This window comes from Gouania willdenowi, chromosome 10, assembly GCF_900634775.1.
Source record: "Gouania willdenowi chromosome 10, fGouWil2.1, whole genome shotgun sequence".
Taxonomy (NCBI): Eukaryota; Metazoa; Chordata; class Actinopteri; order Blenniiformes; family Gobiesocidae; genus Gouania; species Gouania willdenowi.
This window is the reverse complement of record NC_041053.1, coordinates 26,832,530-26,848,374: the sequence shown is the minus strand read 5'-3', so window position 1 is coordinate 26,848,374 and position 15,845 is coordinate 26,832,530. Positions and strand designations below refer to the sequence as shown.

Sequence of the window (15,845 nt, the reverse complement as noted above, 5' to 3'; positions counted from 1 at the left end):
TAATTTCCTGATGTTCATTCCAGTCAGAAACAGGAAGCAGAGGGAAGGGGGAAAAAAATGCTCTGCAGTCCTGCAGTATACTGGCCGTGTGTCCGCTCCACCTTTCTAACTAAGCTTCTAAGTCTGCTTCCAGATTCCTCCAGTTTCTCCAGAGTCCTGACTGGAGGTTTCACAAGTCGTTGGCTAGGATCGTTCCCTTATGATGTGTATTATTTGACAAGCTTTTGGAAACTCCTAAGCCGTGCACATACATATATTGGATAAACTTTATATTCTGGAGGAATAAGAAACATATTCTGTGTAGGTCAAGGCGGCAAATGAATGTGGAGGAAGAGCTCTCTCAAATATCAGGCCACACTTTTTAAAGGCTAATAACTAACCAGTAAGGGAGGCTGACGATGTTTAATTATTTAAAAAAAATTTAACACGTAATTACTGCTTTTCACCCCGTCTTGTGTTTCTATAAAAAAACCATGTCTTTAAACACTGAGTTTCTCTTCCTTCATTTTAATCAAAAATATGTTACATATTCAAAATGTTTTTTTTTTTAATCTTCATTCAAACAAGATTCAAAAACACACATAGGCCACATTTACATGAGAGCTTTAATTAAAATAGGTGGCTGGTTTATTCCGATTTCCAAATTAATTATTTCCTAGATCTTCTAAACGTTTAATTCCGCTTTAAGTTAATTCCGGTCGTTCTGCGCATGCTCGTCCTGTCGCGATGATGCGCTAGTGACGAGTCGACATAGTCCAGGGCTCGAGCCAAGACTATTTATTTAATAAGAGCCTTAGAAGACATGAATATAATGAAAAGAGTGGATGGACAGAAGCATAAACACGGAATAAACCAGCCACGATTTAAATTTCATTCGGAATTACCATTTTCATTCGCATTTAAGTGTTTACAAGGTCAATTTAAACAGGATTTCACTTTTATTCTGAATTAAAGGAGAATTAAAGGTCTCATGCCAGCTTCCTGTATAATCCTAAGGTTTATGTTTAGCTGTTAATGATTCGTATCGCTTCATTTCCATTGAGGTGTCCACATTGTGGAATAAAAAAACACACACACTGATTTTAGAAAAGCTTTAAAAGCTTAGAGGAATTTCTGAAGCATTATGACTTTTATTAGATATGTTGTTATGTGTCAAGTCAAACTCTAACTCGTTCATGATGCGTAACAGCTTTGTAACATTTTGTATAGCACATGCTTCTACATTGGTGACATTTAATGGCACGTTTGTGTTATTTTTTTTTTTTTTACTTCAAAGCACATTGTTGACCTTTAGGGCTAGGGCTATATAAGTAAATAAATAAATGTTGCTGATTATAAAAGCAAACACACAAATTATCCAGGCAGAGCATCTGTATAAATGGATAAATTAACCAACATACAGAACATGTTTATTTTTTACCTCCGTTTTTCACTTTTTGTGCTTGTGACATTTTGAGTTTTAATAAATGTGTCACTTCTACCTTTGTGTTATATTGTGCATTTGTTTCTTCTCCTTGATGCGCCTGCTCCGCTGCAGGCCAGTAAAGTTAAAATGGGAAGAAAATAAAAGGAAGCGGAAGGAGTGAAACAACAAAAAAAGTATAAAAAAAAAACAGCCGGGCATGGTAAGAGGAGAAGGCGGCAAACATATGAGAAGATAAGTGCTGGCGCTTTGACAGGTCTACAGATGAGCCTAAACTGTGCAGTGCCCCCCGGAGCCCTGACATCCCAAACAAAAGGCAGAGGAGAAACAGAGGGGGTCTCTGACCCTCACAGGGAGACCCTCTGATGACCCAGTGGAGACGGGAAACAGGAAGTGTGACCCCTGACCTCCTGACAGAGTAGTGGGGGGGTCCCTGTTACACAGCAACATGTGACTGTGCGCAGTGACGACAAGCCCAGGATGTAAAGCTCATATCAGCAGGAAGACACGTTCCTGTAAAGAATCCATCAGGACAAAAAAAGATTAAAAATGGAAAAGTCTTCTGCTGACAGGTGAAAAAAACGACTCCTCCTGTTTTGTTCCTGGGTTAGTGGATGAGTGCTGCGCTTGTACCGCAAGGTTTTTATTAGCCAACTGTGTGATAATCACATCCAGTGGGGTGGTAGTATGGGAGCAAAGAGGTGGAGTTGAGCAGAGAGGGGTAAATCCAGCCTTGGCCTGGGGATGGGTGATGGTGGAAGGAGGGGGGAGGTGGGCGTGAGGGCATAAGGAGGAGTGCGGTGGAAGGAATGGTGGGGCCTCATTAGCCGGCAGACTAATTGGAAGGAAAAGGGCCCTCACATGCTCCGTCTGACCTCCCAGTCAGCAGGGGAGAAACCCCGGGTTGGAGAAGGGTGTGGGAAAAGGGAGATAGGTTTCATCTTTGAGTTGGATTTCCAAACCCAAGAATACATTTCTCCTCAGATCCTAAACTTGTGTCTGACTCAAACATGGAGGCAGTGGCTGTGGCCTACACTTTGACCCTGAGGCTATGCAGAGGTTGACACCAGGTATCACACTTTGGTTAAACACTCCCTGTTCTCAAACACTACAGCATAACAGGTCCCCTCCCCACTCTACATCCAGAGCAGTCATACTTCACACACATAAAAACACAAGGAGGGTGAGAGTACAAATGCCTTGAGGGGGAATATTAAATAACACTTCAAAAAGCTTTAGTAAATAACATCAAACGGGAGTCAGCCTCTTTTACTGCAGCAGGCTTAATGACAGCGTTGGCAAGTGTAAGTTATAAAACACCAGACCTGGGGCCTCATTGATAAATGCTGCATTTGCACAAAGCGAGGCCTGAACAATGCATGACATTCTCCACACAGTGTTTGTGATTTATAAAAATAAACATAGCGTAAGAATGTCCGCACAGGTACGGCAACGTTTTGAAGGCACGGGAAAATGTCTGCGCCAATGGCGAAGTGCAGAGTTGCAGCCAGATTCATCTCATACATTAAGGGTGCTTTTACTCAGGTTTAGTCCCAGACTTGGTCCGAATGGAAGGATAATTTTATCACCTTGGTTATACTTCTACTTCTGAGAGTGGTTGTGTTCACGGCGTTCCTACTCGCTCTAGGCTTCGATTGGAAACGCTCTGAGACCGACAAAAACATCCGCTCCTGAATTCTCCTGTTTGAGCCGCTCTAGACTTTGTTTGCGCGTTCACACCACCCAAACGATGCAAACTATCCGAGCAAACAAATCCTAGAGCCTTTTGGCCACTCTAGGATACGTCGGTGTGAATGCAGCCTTTTAAAGTCCTCACATATCAGCGTTGTAGATCCATGTAATCAAATCTAAGCCTGCAGAGATAGAGATGTGTTCTTTTAGTGAGCCATTAGGTCCATGTACTCAAACATGTTCAAATATGTTCATATTAAGGGTCTGAGTGAGTATAAATGCATGTACGTGAACTGTAAAATGTGCAAACAATCAATCTACAATCTGACAATGTTGGTGTCCCATGGCCTCAAACCCATGGACCACATTGGCCCCACTTTTATTTGATGCCTTTTACAATATAAACTTACAAAGCGTGGTATGTACTCATTTAGTTCAACGTGTGCTTTAAGTGTTTGTTTCTCTCTCCTGTCTTGGACGCTGCCATGTTTTATTCCTGTGTGTATCTGAGATTAGTGCATTCTGTAAGAGCATGCAGAAGGTGTCGAGCATATGCTGCCCAGGCTCTGGTGGCTCGGAGGAAGTGAGACCGCGTGATGGAATTTGTGGAGCCCAGGATCTGGTTTATTTTCAAACCCTGGATTCCTGTCCTATACCTGCAGGATTTTTTTTTTCCCAAGTTCTGGCTTCAATTAGCCTGGGAAGCTGTGGAGTGTAAGGTGGGGTGGGACGGGGTGGGGGGTTGCAGAGGTTTAGGAGAGGGGCTGAAGGAGGGAAGGGTGACAGCACTGGAATCTGTCACACACAACTCAGCACAGCTGGGGAGATGGAGAGAAGAAATGCACGAAACGGAAGGCGATGAATCTCAAGCATGTAGACCATGTTAAATATTGGTCCTGCGATAGGAAAAAGTCAGCTTATACAGCCAAGTATTTATCTTCCTTCCAACGTCACATTAATCAAATTCTTGAACAACATTCGTCAGAATAATCCCCAGAGCTCTGACCCCCTGATGGCAAAACTCATCTGACAAACGTAACGCTCTGTAATCAAAGACCAATCACATAATTGCTCTATTTTGCCACAAGCTCAACCATCTCCAGCCAGATTAGCTGTCCAGAGAAGAAACTCGATACACTGGGAAGTTGAACACATGCTCGCAGAAACAAACTCATCAATCCAGCACCAAAAAAAAAAGAAAAAAAGAATGATCAATACAGCATGTTGTGGATTCAAAGTTCAACATCTATCTCTTGCCACAGAAATTCATTTCAATAAATGGTGTAAATGTCCTTTAATGGGGACGTGTCATGCTGGAAAAGAAATCTAAAATAAGCCGAGGGGAACGTGTTAAAAGTAGTGGTTAGACTTCTGGTTGTGTGGTTTGGTCATGTTTCATCTCACTGTCAAAATATATAGTATGGACACTCTACTAATGTAGGTTAATTGGAGTCCCTGAATTACTTTGTGTGTGTGATGAATGTATGTCTCTCGCCACGGTCATTAAATTGTAGAGTTTAGAATAACGGCGTTTAGGTAACGGTGTTTTTTTTTCAGTAACGAGGTAATCTAACTAATGACTTCTTACGCCGTTACAACGCCGTTAACCTTACTGAACGTTAAATGCTGTGCGTTACATGCATTCAATTCAACTCAGTTACTTTTTGGAACAAGTAGTGAGTAACTATAACTAATTACTTTTTTAAAGTAACGTTCCCAACACTGTTAAATCGCGACCCACTTTTTTTTTTTTTAGAATTCAACCAACCAATTCAACCAAATTTAGTTTTTCAAAAATAGCTGTTGAAAAAAAACTCATATATAATTTTTAAAACACAAATGTGTATATTTTCCTGTGCAACATGTATTTCACAGCATACCTGTCATTAAGTATTTATTTATTTTTGACCCACTTTTGGGACGCGTTAGCCCTGTGTATCACAGCTGGGACAGACAGGTATAGATGATGATGTCACCACACTCAGGTGTTAGGTCTTCATGTAAGAGTGTGTCACACTTTACAAAAGGTGTTTCCTGTTTCATCTCAGTTTTGCACTTTTTTTTTTTTTGAAAAGGAAACAACTGCCAGAGAAGGTCATTTCTCCTCATCCATTAATAGTGTGCAGCTCGCTCTAAACTTGGCTACGGTCCTGTGCTCAGTCATGACATCAACTGCTAGAGGCGTGAGAAAACACTGTTTCATAAAGCCAAGGCTGCAGGCTGGGATTTTTTTTTTTTTTTTTTTAAATCTCACAGTGTTTAGCTTAGTCTCACAGATACACAAAGGAGAGGGTCTCAGTGCCAAAGCGTCACTTTACTCGTTGATGCTCTGATCAACACTGACAACGTGAGAAATTACACATTTCCTCTGCATAGCTGATACGCAGTGCACTAAGCACTTAGGAGGGGAGGAATGAAACGTCAGGGGGATTAACGTTGGAAGGAAACAGAGTCTTTTGAAGGTTCCTCTGCTCCTTTTACTGTTATAAAGGGTGGACCGTATATTTTATGACACATACTCGCAAACTGGAGCTTGATTCATGACTATTGGTTTGACATAAGGTGGAAGAAACATTCAATGGATTCAGTGATTCAGCCAAAAGAACAATAAAGTGCATTCAAATGGAAAAAAGATTTCAGTGTGAAATGTAAAGCTGAGCAGACTTTAGATCAGCCATGGGCAACTGGCGGTCCAGGGGGCCACATGCGGCCCTCAGTCTGAATTCATGCGGCCCCCAAATTAAACGTACAAAATTACTCCAAATAAGACAAAACGACAACAAAAATACACAAAATCACTCACAAAAATACATAAAATCACTCACAACAATATACAAAATTACAGAAAATGACAACAAAAGTACACAAAAAGACAAGAAAAACTGAAAAAGATTACTTCGCAAATCCACAGTACTAACAAACAAGCAAAACCACAACAGATACACACAAAAATTACTCCCAAAAAATGCAAAATGACAACACAATTACACAATATGACTCTAAAAAAACATACATTTTACAGGATCAACGCTAAGCAGTCAAAGAGTGTCAGACCTGTTTGTGTGAAATAACTCTGGAACTAAACATGTAACAATCCTGGAACAAACTGTCACTTGAATGTTCATGTACATAAACATATACTATTTAATTATAATGTTCAACTGCACTACTCATCACTGAACTATTTTCTTCTTCTTCTTCTTCTTCTTCTTCTTCTTCTTCTTCTTCTTCTTCTTCTTCTTCTTCTTCTTCTTCTTCTTCTTCTTCTTCTTCTTCTTCTTCTTCTTCTTCTTCTTCTTCTTCTTCTTCTTCTCTTGTTATATTATCTTTAGTTTTGCAAATATTAGTCTTTGCCTACTGTTAATATTGATGTTTATATTTTTTCTAGTTGATTGTTATTATTTAATGTTTACATTGTTAGAGAGAGCACAGTTACCAAGTCAAACTCCTTGTGTGTATAACTTACATTACATGGCCAATAAAGTTCATTCTGATTCTGATTCTGATTCTGAAAATACACAGAAGGACAACAGAAATGCACAAAATGCCCCATAACGGGCAAGACCACCCCAAACATAGACAGAATGACAGAAAATCACAGAAAATTACTATAAAAACTCTTTGTTCTTTCCTGTGGTAATGCTCAGATTGGTTCTAAATGCTGACTTGAAAGTTGAAATTGTGGCCCTTGTGGCCCCCGGTGATAGATGATTACGCAGAAAGAAAAGCTACCATTTTTATTCACCAGACTGACATCATGGAGCATTATATACACAACGTCACTGTTGGCTCTCCTCACACATTCTAGTGCAGATGAAAGCAATTATCTCTGCTCTATTGCCTTTATCCACCTATTATCAGATGGTTAATAAGTCCACTTAATTTTAACACGCCATTATGCAGAGATGGGATCTTTGAGCTGGCAGGTACTCTAGGTGGAGACCTTGTAAAAAGCCCTAACAGCATCACTTTCTCCTCTGGTCTCTGTGGTCGTCTACAGTGTGTAGGCAGAGAGAGTCGTCTGCTCCGTGAAATACTGCAGACAGTCAATAAACAATTAGCTGGATTATTTATGGTGGGCAAAAATGTGACATCATCCTTTCCTATTAGCTGATATGAGGAAAGGCTATAATTCACTCTTTCCACCCACACTGTTCCAGTTTCATGTAATATTAAAATAATGATCCCATACAGTCATGCTCTCCACAGGGTGAACTACAGTATATGAGGGCTAATAGTAATCACAGATTCAAACACTGTATATACAACAGTTTTATTTAATCTGTGTTAATCCACTGATTTCAATAGTTTTTACGTTTTTGTTGAGTTATGTCTTCATTTTATACTCAGAATTATATCCACACCTAACTTTAAACAATTTCTCTAAATAAATCTGACCAGAATCTATTGTGATTGCAATTTTACCTGATAAAAAAAAATACTTTTCCAATATAATAAAAGTCTAAATAAGTTTGAAAAAAATGTAACATAACTTCAAATAAGTTGAAGAAGTTAAAAGTTTAAAATGTTATAATATGGTGAAAAAAGCTAAAAAGGATGGAAAAAGTGGAGAAAGTAAAAAAAAATTTTCACAGAAAGTAAAAACTAAAAAACTAAAAAACTAAAAAACCATAATGGGCAGAAACTATCTTTTGATACCTTATTTATACTGTGTGATATATGGTGTAAATAAGCTCATGTTCTATTTAGAGAGTGACTTATTAGATAATGTGACATATAAGGTATATTAGATAGATCTTTTGGATATGTTTATTTGTTTTAAAAAACATTAAATGTTTGAATGATTCTTCAATATTTTTCAATTATAAATATTTACCAACAAATGTAAAACATTAACAGCAACATGTACAGTACTTGTGTCCATCTCCGCCTGAATTAAAAATCATAAATAATGTATTTTTCCTCCATATGATGTGTGGCGCTCCGACCTCGTGCTTAAGCATAATGGTTGAGTTTATTTCTTTCATCTCGTGCCATCATTGTGGCTGCGGTTGCCTTAAAAAAAAAAAATAAAAGAATGTACCGTGTGCAACATCATAAAGTTAACTTCATTATATCCTGCACTATTGCGCTGGAATAAATAATATTGAATCTGTGATGATTGGTTTAGAGAATATTCAGAATATTTGATTTGGGCAACGCTGTGAGCCATAAACGATTTAACGGTACTTCAAATATGCAATCAAATGCAGTCGTCCTTCTGTCAGATGTTAATCCAGCCCATTGAAGTGGAGATCTAAGGGGAAGTTGGAGCAGAAGCAGGAACGCACTAGACTCTGCAGGTCATCAGAAACCACACTAAATGCTCCCAGGTGAATAGTCAATCTGTACATCTACATTTTTTTTCTCTCCTGTAAACCAACAAAAAAGAAATTCCTACAAATTTCCATTATTGCGCCACGTCATAAGTGCAACATGGAAGTCAATTTGAAAATGAGTATTAGGTTACAGAGAACATCTGATTTAGGTATGTTCATGTTACAGAGGAAATGTCCACAGTAAATGCCTGTAACACAATGAGCTCAGGCATTTCACTAAAATTGCATTATGTGACTAAATCAAATCATCAAAAGCAGCATGTGTGCACAGCAGCCGCTCTGCTTGTAATCACAGCGGTGCGTTTATTGTCAGTGCAGGAAGGGCTGAAAGCTGATTACGTTTGAGATATTACGGCTTGTTTCAAAGATTTACAGGATGATCAGCATTAATGCTGTAACTCTACCATCACACTCCAACATTACAGAATGAAATATAACGCCGTTAAGGACAGGAAAACATGTCCATTCTTTATTTGACCAAACTTTTGTCCTCATTACCTTTACTTTTATGTCTGCAGAAACACATCCTGTTTACAGTCTTGCACTTACATGCTGTATCTTCATCTTTAACCCCTCTTTTCATTTCAGAACTATAGATAATCTTCATCTGAGAACTTGATGAAAGAGTTTCTCTCCCTGCTGATTGTCAGGAATTTACCATAGCAAATGAAACGTCCCATAGGTAACAGGAGTGATGACCAGAACTACAAAAACAGGAGATGCTGTGATTAAAGAGGAATTTATTTTTTGAGACGCTCTGGGAGGAATTAAGAATGAATCACAGCTGAAGACGGCAGGAGGCGCCTGACACTCATGCATGAGGTAATGCAGCGAAGTTAAATGAGAAAATTACAGTGTCTCGAACCACAAGCCTCTGTTTTCCTCCTTTCTGTTTTTTTTAGGTGAAAGGCTGTCAGAGGGGAGAGGAGGAGGAGGGCTTTCTGGTGCTTAGATCTGCCTGCTTGTATGAAGAAGGGAATAGATTGTAATCCACTGGGACAGGTGTGTGCATGTGTGTGCGTGTGTGTGTAGGAGGTCAGCTAAAAGTGTTGACAACTACACCATTCGACGGTTTCGATCCTTTAGAGTTTCAGTATCCAGAGAGTAAAGGCCTCCAGGGGTCGTCACCATGGCAACATCAAACCTTAAAATAAGCAGTGCAGGCTTTGGTGTGTACAATGGGTTATTTAAATATGATATGAAATAGTTTTGTATACAACAACAAGCCCACAAACCCTGAGATTAGTGCTGTGCGATATGGATACAATATGGCACAAAAAACAACAGAAATAGCCACTGCTGTCGTTTTAAACTGTACCTGTAGTGAATTTTATTTGCAAGCTCCATCTAAGTTCATATACTGTATGATAGTAGAGGTTGCGTTAGGTTATATTGTTCAACATTCCTTCTAGAGCAGCAGGAGAGGTGAGTAGATTAGCCTGCTTCATGATGTTTCAGCAACAGAATGGGACCAAGAACACACACATTAAATGTGCGATATGAACGATAGATTATATTGTACGGTAGATGTTTTTATATTGCACTACAATAAATATAGTAATATTGCACAGCATTACCTGAGATAATGGGTTGAATGTTCACGCTGACATTATGGATTTTAGAGGTGTCCCAATCAGATATTGATATCGGATATCAGCCAGAAAACGAATATCGGATTTTATCGGACTGCATCTAAAATCACCGATATAAGCTTTCCGATAAAACTTTCCGCTCCAGCACTTCTATCCATAGGTGACTGTGGTTCATACTCCAACAAAGTAACCTACTGTTGCTGACTATTGTTCTCTGTTTGAGTAACATCACTTGATCAAGACTTTTGATTCGCGCTGATATCGGATCAATATCGGTATCGGCCGACACGCAAAGCTGCAATATCGGTATCATATCGAAAGTAAAAAAGTTGTATCGCGACTGGAATTGTTTAAAGGCAGTGGCTATCTGTACGGTTGCAGTATCAATATACCGTCATTTTATCTGTACGCAGCGCCACTATTTGGCCAGTTAGGGTCACGTGACTAAGACTAAACCTTAATCTAAACCTAACCCTAAAAATTGTTGCAATAACCCTAAACCTAACCCTAAACTTAACCCTAACCCTAAAACGCTACGTACATGTACTTCGGAAACCGTACCAATAGCACCGGGGGTTGTCTGTAAGGCAACCATACAAATAGACATTTTCTTGATTAAAAGCCAAGGCATTATAGAAAGGCAGTGGTTATCCATACATTTGCCGTATCAATATACCGTCATTCAATCCGTAAGCAGCGCCCCTATTTGGCCAGTTTAGGTCACGTGGTAGGTCAGTCATTGGTCAGTTTAGGTCGCATGACTAAGACTAAACCTAAGCCCAAATCTAACCCTAACCCAAAAAATTTTTGCAATATTGGGTTAAAACCTAACCCTAATCCTCAACTTAACCCTAAACCTAATCCTAACCCTAATACTAAAACTCTACGTACTTGTACTTCTGTAAATGTACCAATAGCACCAGGTTTTGTCCGTAGGGCAACCGTACAAATGGACACTTTCTTAGCAAGTCGTTCACCGTGTTTGAAAGTTTGTCAAACCTAGACACTAGTAGATCACAGGATGAAGCTTCTTCATTTCTACATCCTACGTTGGCCTCCTCAGAAGCTTCAAAGTAAATCTAATCAATGTCCAGGTGAGCCATTAAGAAGCAGTGATGGGAAAGTAGACCGTCTTGTGTGTTAGAAACTGTAGCACTTTAACAAGGACACAGAGGACTGAATGAGAGCAGCAGGCCTCCTCACCTGGTTGATGTGCTTGAGTTTGTCTATGATTTGGCTGATGACTGGTTCTAGAGGCTTGTTGCTCTTTGACTCGGAGTCGGAATTCACTCGTTTCAGGGCGGGCCCCACAAACCTGGCAGAAACATGGAAGAAAAAGCTCTTAGTAAAGGTTTTTCAGAAGCTTTTTCTTTTCTTTTTTGGTGTTTATTATAGCTCAGTGAGCTGTTGCTGGTTCACTCTAAGGCTTCTGTCACCCTCTAGTGTTAATATGGTGAACTACAGGTTGGATGTTTAAAAAGGTTTAGTCAGTGGAGCTGCAGAGACAATCAAAACAGTGAAACAGTTATTTGCTTAACTTGAACAAAATGCCCATAGTGAGGTACATATAGCTGCCACGCCCTCAGTAAGAACACGTGACTTCACAGAGCCAATCAGCAGAGGTTAAAGCAGTGTTTTTCAACCTTGAGGTCATAACCCCATAACTTAATATTTAATTAATAAAATAAAATAAAAACACAACACACAATGTTAAACATTTGTATTATGTACTTTCACTTTCTCAACTATAAATCTAGTTGAAATAAAATGCAGTACAACAAAAAGAAGAAAAAAATGATGATATAAATGAATATGTAAAATACAGTATGAAAATATCTGAGCTGCCACATCTTGTCACTTTGTGCACATATCCTGGTTACTCTGTATTTGTAAGTAACACAGTATAACAAACATGATTAAAAACTAATTCTAGAAAAAAAGTCTTTGGTGTTACTAGAAATTTGTGATATAAAAATGGCGCCACGATCCATAAAAAGGGACACTGGGTTAAAGGGACAGTATCCCTTCTATAAGACAAAACAAACTATTACCTGACTTTGGTTCCTTTTAAACCTTTCATAGTCGTGCAAAAATCATTGGTTCAGGATGTTAAATCTGTCTTTAACAATATAAATCACATCACATCACATTCATTAAAGAATGAATCAAATGCTACAAATGGGATTGCTTAACTGCTTAAATTGCTTTTTTTTTTATTAAAATGTTCCATGGTTAACTGAGATTCAATCACTATTAAACACATTACCGTGTTGATTAATGCTCTTAAATCAGTGGTTCTCAAACTGGGGTACTTGAACACCTCACACAGAAACATTTTTCAGTTAATTTTTTAACATGCTCACCAACTTTTTTCTCATCCATCAATAATAATTAGTGGCACAACTGTTTAAAATACAGCAAAAAGTGAAGTTCAACTTCTAAAACAAGCAAAACATCAGAAATAAATGAATAAAAAGGCCTAAGTTCAAGGTTAATGTTTGACGAGACACAGGAAAGAGTTCAAATGAGCCTGCAGACACAAATAAATACAGTAAATGTATAGCATGAGCTTAAGGGGTACATGGGGCAATAAAGTTTGGGAAACACTGTTTCAACGTCGATGGGAAATATGAGTTTGTCTATGGCTTCACAAGCGGGTGCCCACATGTTTGAGTGAGTAACAGAGGAAACGTCGCTTTGTTGACACTGTTGTGTGTAATCATGAGGAGGAGCTGGTGGTCTGGGAGGATGATTTCTCTCCTGTTGAGATTCCTCAGCAGGCGTTCAGAGATTTATCTTCCACACACAGGAGGAGGCTTACACTGCTGCTGGATGCATCGACAACGAGATGAACTAGCGACAGGTATAGCTGAGTCAACGTATAGCTCACAGTGATATAATGGCCGGGGAGGGCAGAGGTCGGACTGCAGCGTAAATGTCATCAGTTATAATGGCAGCCGTGTTGGAGAGATGAAGGATAAACAACCCAGTGAGGGAGTCGGGAAGGTAAGAACAAAGGAGAAAGGAGTACCTGGAAAAGATTACTGTGTGTGTACGTGTATGAGGTCATTATCAATTTATCACACGCACTTTTTTTTCTCCATCTTTCTATTTTGCTCTCTTTAGTCACTAGACTTTTCATTAAACTTAAATCTTACTCCCTCTGTTATTTATTCCCCCTATGAGTCATGATCTCATCTTCGCTGCACTCTTAATTAACACATGAATAATGGAAGGCGGAGGAAAAGAAAGGAAAAGAAAAATCGGAGGGAGGATATTTTAGGTGTGGATAAGAAATAGAGGCAGTTAAGTGTTTCACGAGACCATCATCAGCAGATGGAAGAGTTCAATCTGTATTATTAGTGCCCTCTGATATCTTAGTTATCAGATCCGTGCTTCTTATCTGAGTCTGTGTTCAAATTGCTGCTGGCAGAGTATATGGCCTTTACCTCAGGTGATATCCGAATCACATCAAACAGTAGTTCTGACATTATGACACCATTAAATCCGTCTGAAATGAGGTTTTCATATTGTATCAGTGTGTAAACCGCAGAACGGGAGGAGATGAGGAGATGGAGGTAGGGCGGCGTGGCGTTCTCACACCCTCTGCCTCTGGATGATCACACCTTGAGATTAAAACAGATGGAGTCACACGTTGGGATCTCCTGCAAGTGCAACACAGTGTAAGTTGTTTTGACAATTTCTGCTGGATGATGAAAACGGCAGAATGGGAAGTAGTTGAGCTAATTGGTCTATACACATTTCTGTTGGTTTACTTCTTGATACCACTGTGAGTATTTTTTTTAAGTGAGACTACCAGGGTTTGACTGGGACAAAAATTCAGTCCTGGCATTTTCTGTCCAGACCAGCCCACTGCATTATCAGAGGTCACCATGTAGAAGCCGATATTAAGTCAGTGATGTTCAACATGTGGCTTTTTATGTCTTAATTTGAATTATTATTCCCCCAGAAAACCTTTAAAGGGGAAACTTTTTAACCCCATTTTACACATTTCTTTGACCATTTTCCAACTTCCGTTGTTCCATTTTACCTTTTTTCAGATTTTAGCTACCTTTTGCCAGAATATCCCTTTTTCTTATTTTTTGTCCATTTTTGCAAGTTCTTTTTGACTCTTTTATCCATTTTTTGTTCTTTCATTATTTTTGGCCACTTTTCACCCAAATAAGCTACAGTATAAATACCAATAAATACCACTTGTTTTCTTTTTTCCTCTACATTTTGCCTCTTTTTCTTCCACATTTTTGCCCTTTTTCACTATTGTTGGCCACATTTTGCCCTTTTTCACTATTATTTGCCTCATTTCGCCTATTTAAGCTACCCTTTGCCATTACATACCACTTGGTTCCTCTTTATTTGCCCATTTTTTATGACACTTTTGACAGCTTTTGGTCCATTTTAGTCACTTTACACCTTTTTTCTTGCCATGTTTTTGCCACTTTTTTGGACCATTTTTGGCCACCTGTTACCATGTCTGCTTCCACTCACTCATCAAAAAAAAAAAAATAAAACTAGCGGACCGGACCAGCCCACTTTGGGTCGACGGCCCACTGGGACGATGCCTGGTATGCCAGATGGCCAGTCCAACCCTGGACACTGCTAAAGGAGCAGAGTTTAAATTACTATCTGCAAACTCAGTGCCGTGCCTGATACTTCACTGCAATCAGTTCATCAGAAGCCGCCTTTGAATAAATCTTAAAATTACAAAGATGACAATTATTCTATTTGATGGACAAGTAAAAAAGCAACGACTTCTACCCCATTTGTCACCCACGCAGAAGTATGAACATAGCACTTCCCACTCTCTACTGTCTTGATCTTAAATGAAATCTTTCATCTCTTGCAGAAAGCCTGAATTTAGTCTGTCATTAAAACCAAAAGAGAAGCGACGCAGCAGATTTGGCGTCTTTGTCACACTTATCTGTGCAACACTCTTTGATGTGCTGAGAGAAGTGTTGCCCCTCTGATCCTGGTTTCAGGTGAGACTGTAAACACATGTGATGAAAAAGAAACCCCATTTAGCCTCAACAGATCATTCCCCAACTATCTGAGGCATTTAGTGCCCCTCCCCTTCAGTGTTTATCCACCCACACCCACCCCATCTAAAATTATCTGCATGAGACAATACACTGAGCGGAAGCTATGTTTGGCTCAGCAGAAGCCTTTAGCTTAAGATAGTGGAAAATAATCCAGAACAAATCCACAAGTAAAAATGCAACCGGAATGTCTGCTGGACTACGTCTTCACAGATAGAGACATTGTAATCTTCCCATCGCTTCGTCACCTTTCCTGCCTCCCATCGAAGCAGGTCCAGCTTGCAATCGTCACCTCGGGGCAGCGTTGCCCCTTTGCCAACCTGATGTGTCCTCGCCTCTTCCTCAATCTTTGTATCTTTTTTTTTCATCACTTTGACAAAAACATACACTTCGTGTTCTCCTTGCAAATAAGAGGTAGGACGTGAACCTGCAGTGCTGCCCATTCTGAATATGTGCTTCTGAGTTGATTGAATTCCACAGTTCTATCATCTGGTTCGGAAACTACCTGGTGAAATTGAAACTGCGTCCGACTGATGGGAGTGGAGAGGAGGAGACAGCGCGGGAGATAAGTTAAGATGTGTTCAGGAAATGGCTGGGCTGAAGTGAAATATTGTGCAAACCAAAAGTAGTTTTTAGCAGGGGACGTTAGATGAAGGTGGAGAGAGCAATCGAAAGAGCAATTAACCAAACGGGATGAGGCTGACAGCACGGCTGACATTAATACCTTCCCATAGAGCCAAAGTCA

General features: G+C 39.5%; 1 protein-coding gene across 2 annotated transcripts in view; it reads right to left on the bottom strand.

Moving 5' to 3' along the window:
* The window catches only part of gpc3 (glypican 3), a 142,487-nt gene that overhangs the window by 38,638 nt on the left and 88,004 nt on the right, over window positions 1-15,845 (bottom strand). For both annotated transcript variants that reach the window (XM_028460013.1, XM_028460012.1), the window contains one exon: window positions 11,250-11,361. In XM_028460013.1, coding sequence (XP_028315814.1) covers window positions 11,250-11,361 — 112 coding nt within the window. The remainder of the gene's footprint in view (window positions 1-11,249; window positions 11,362-15,845) is intronic.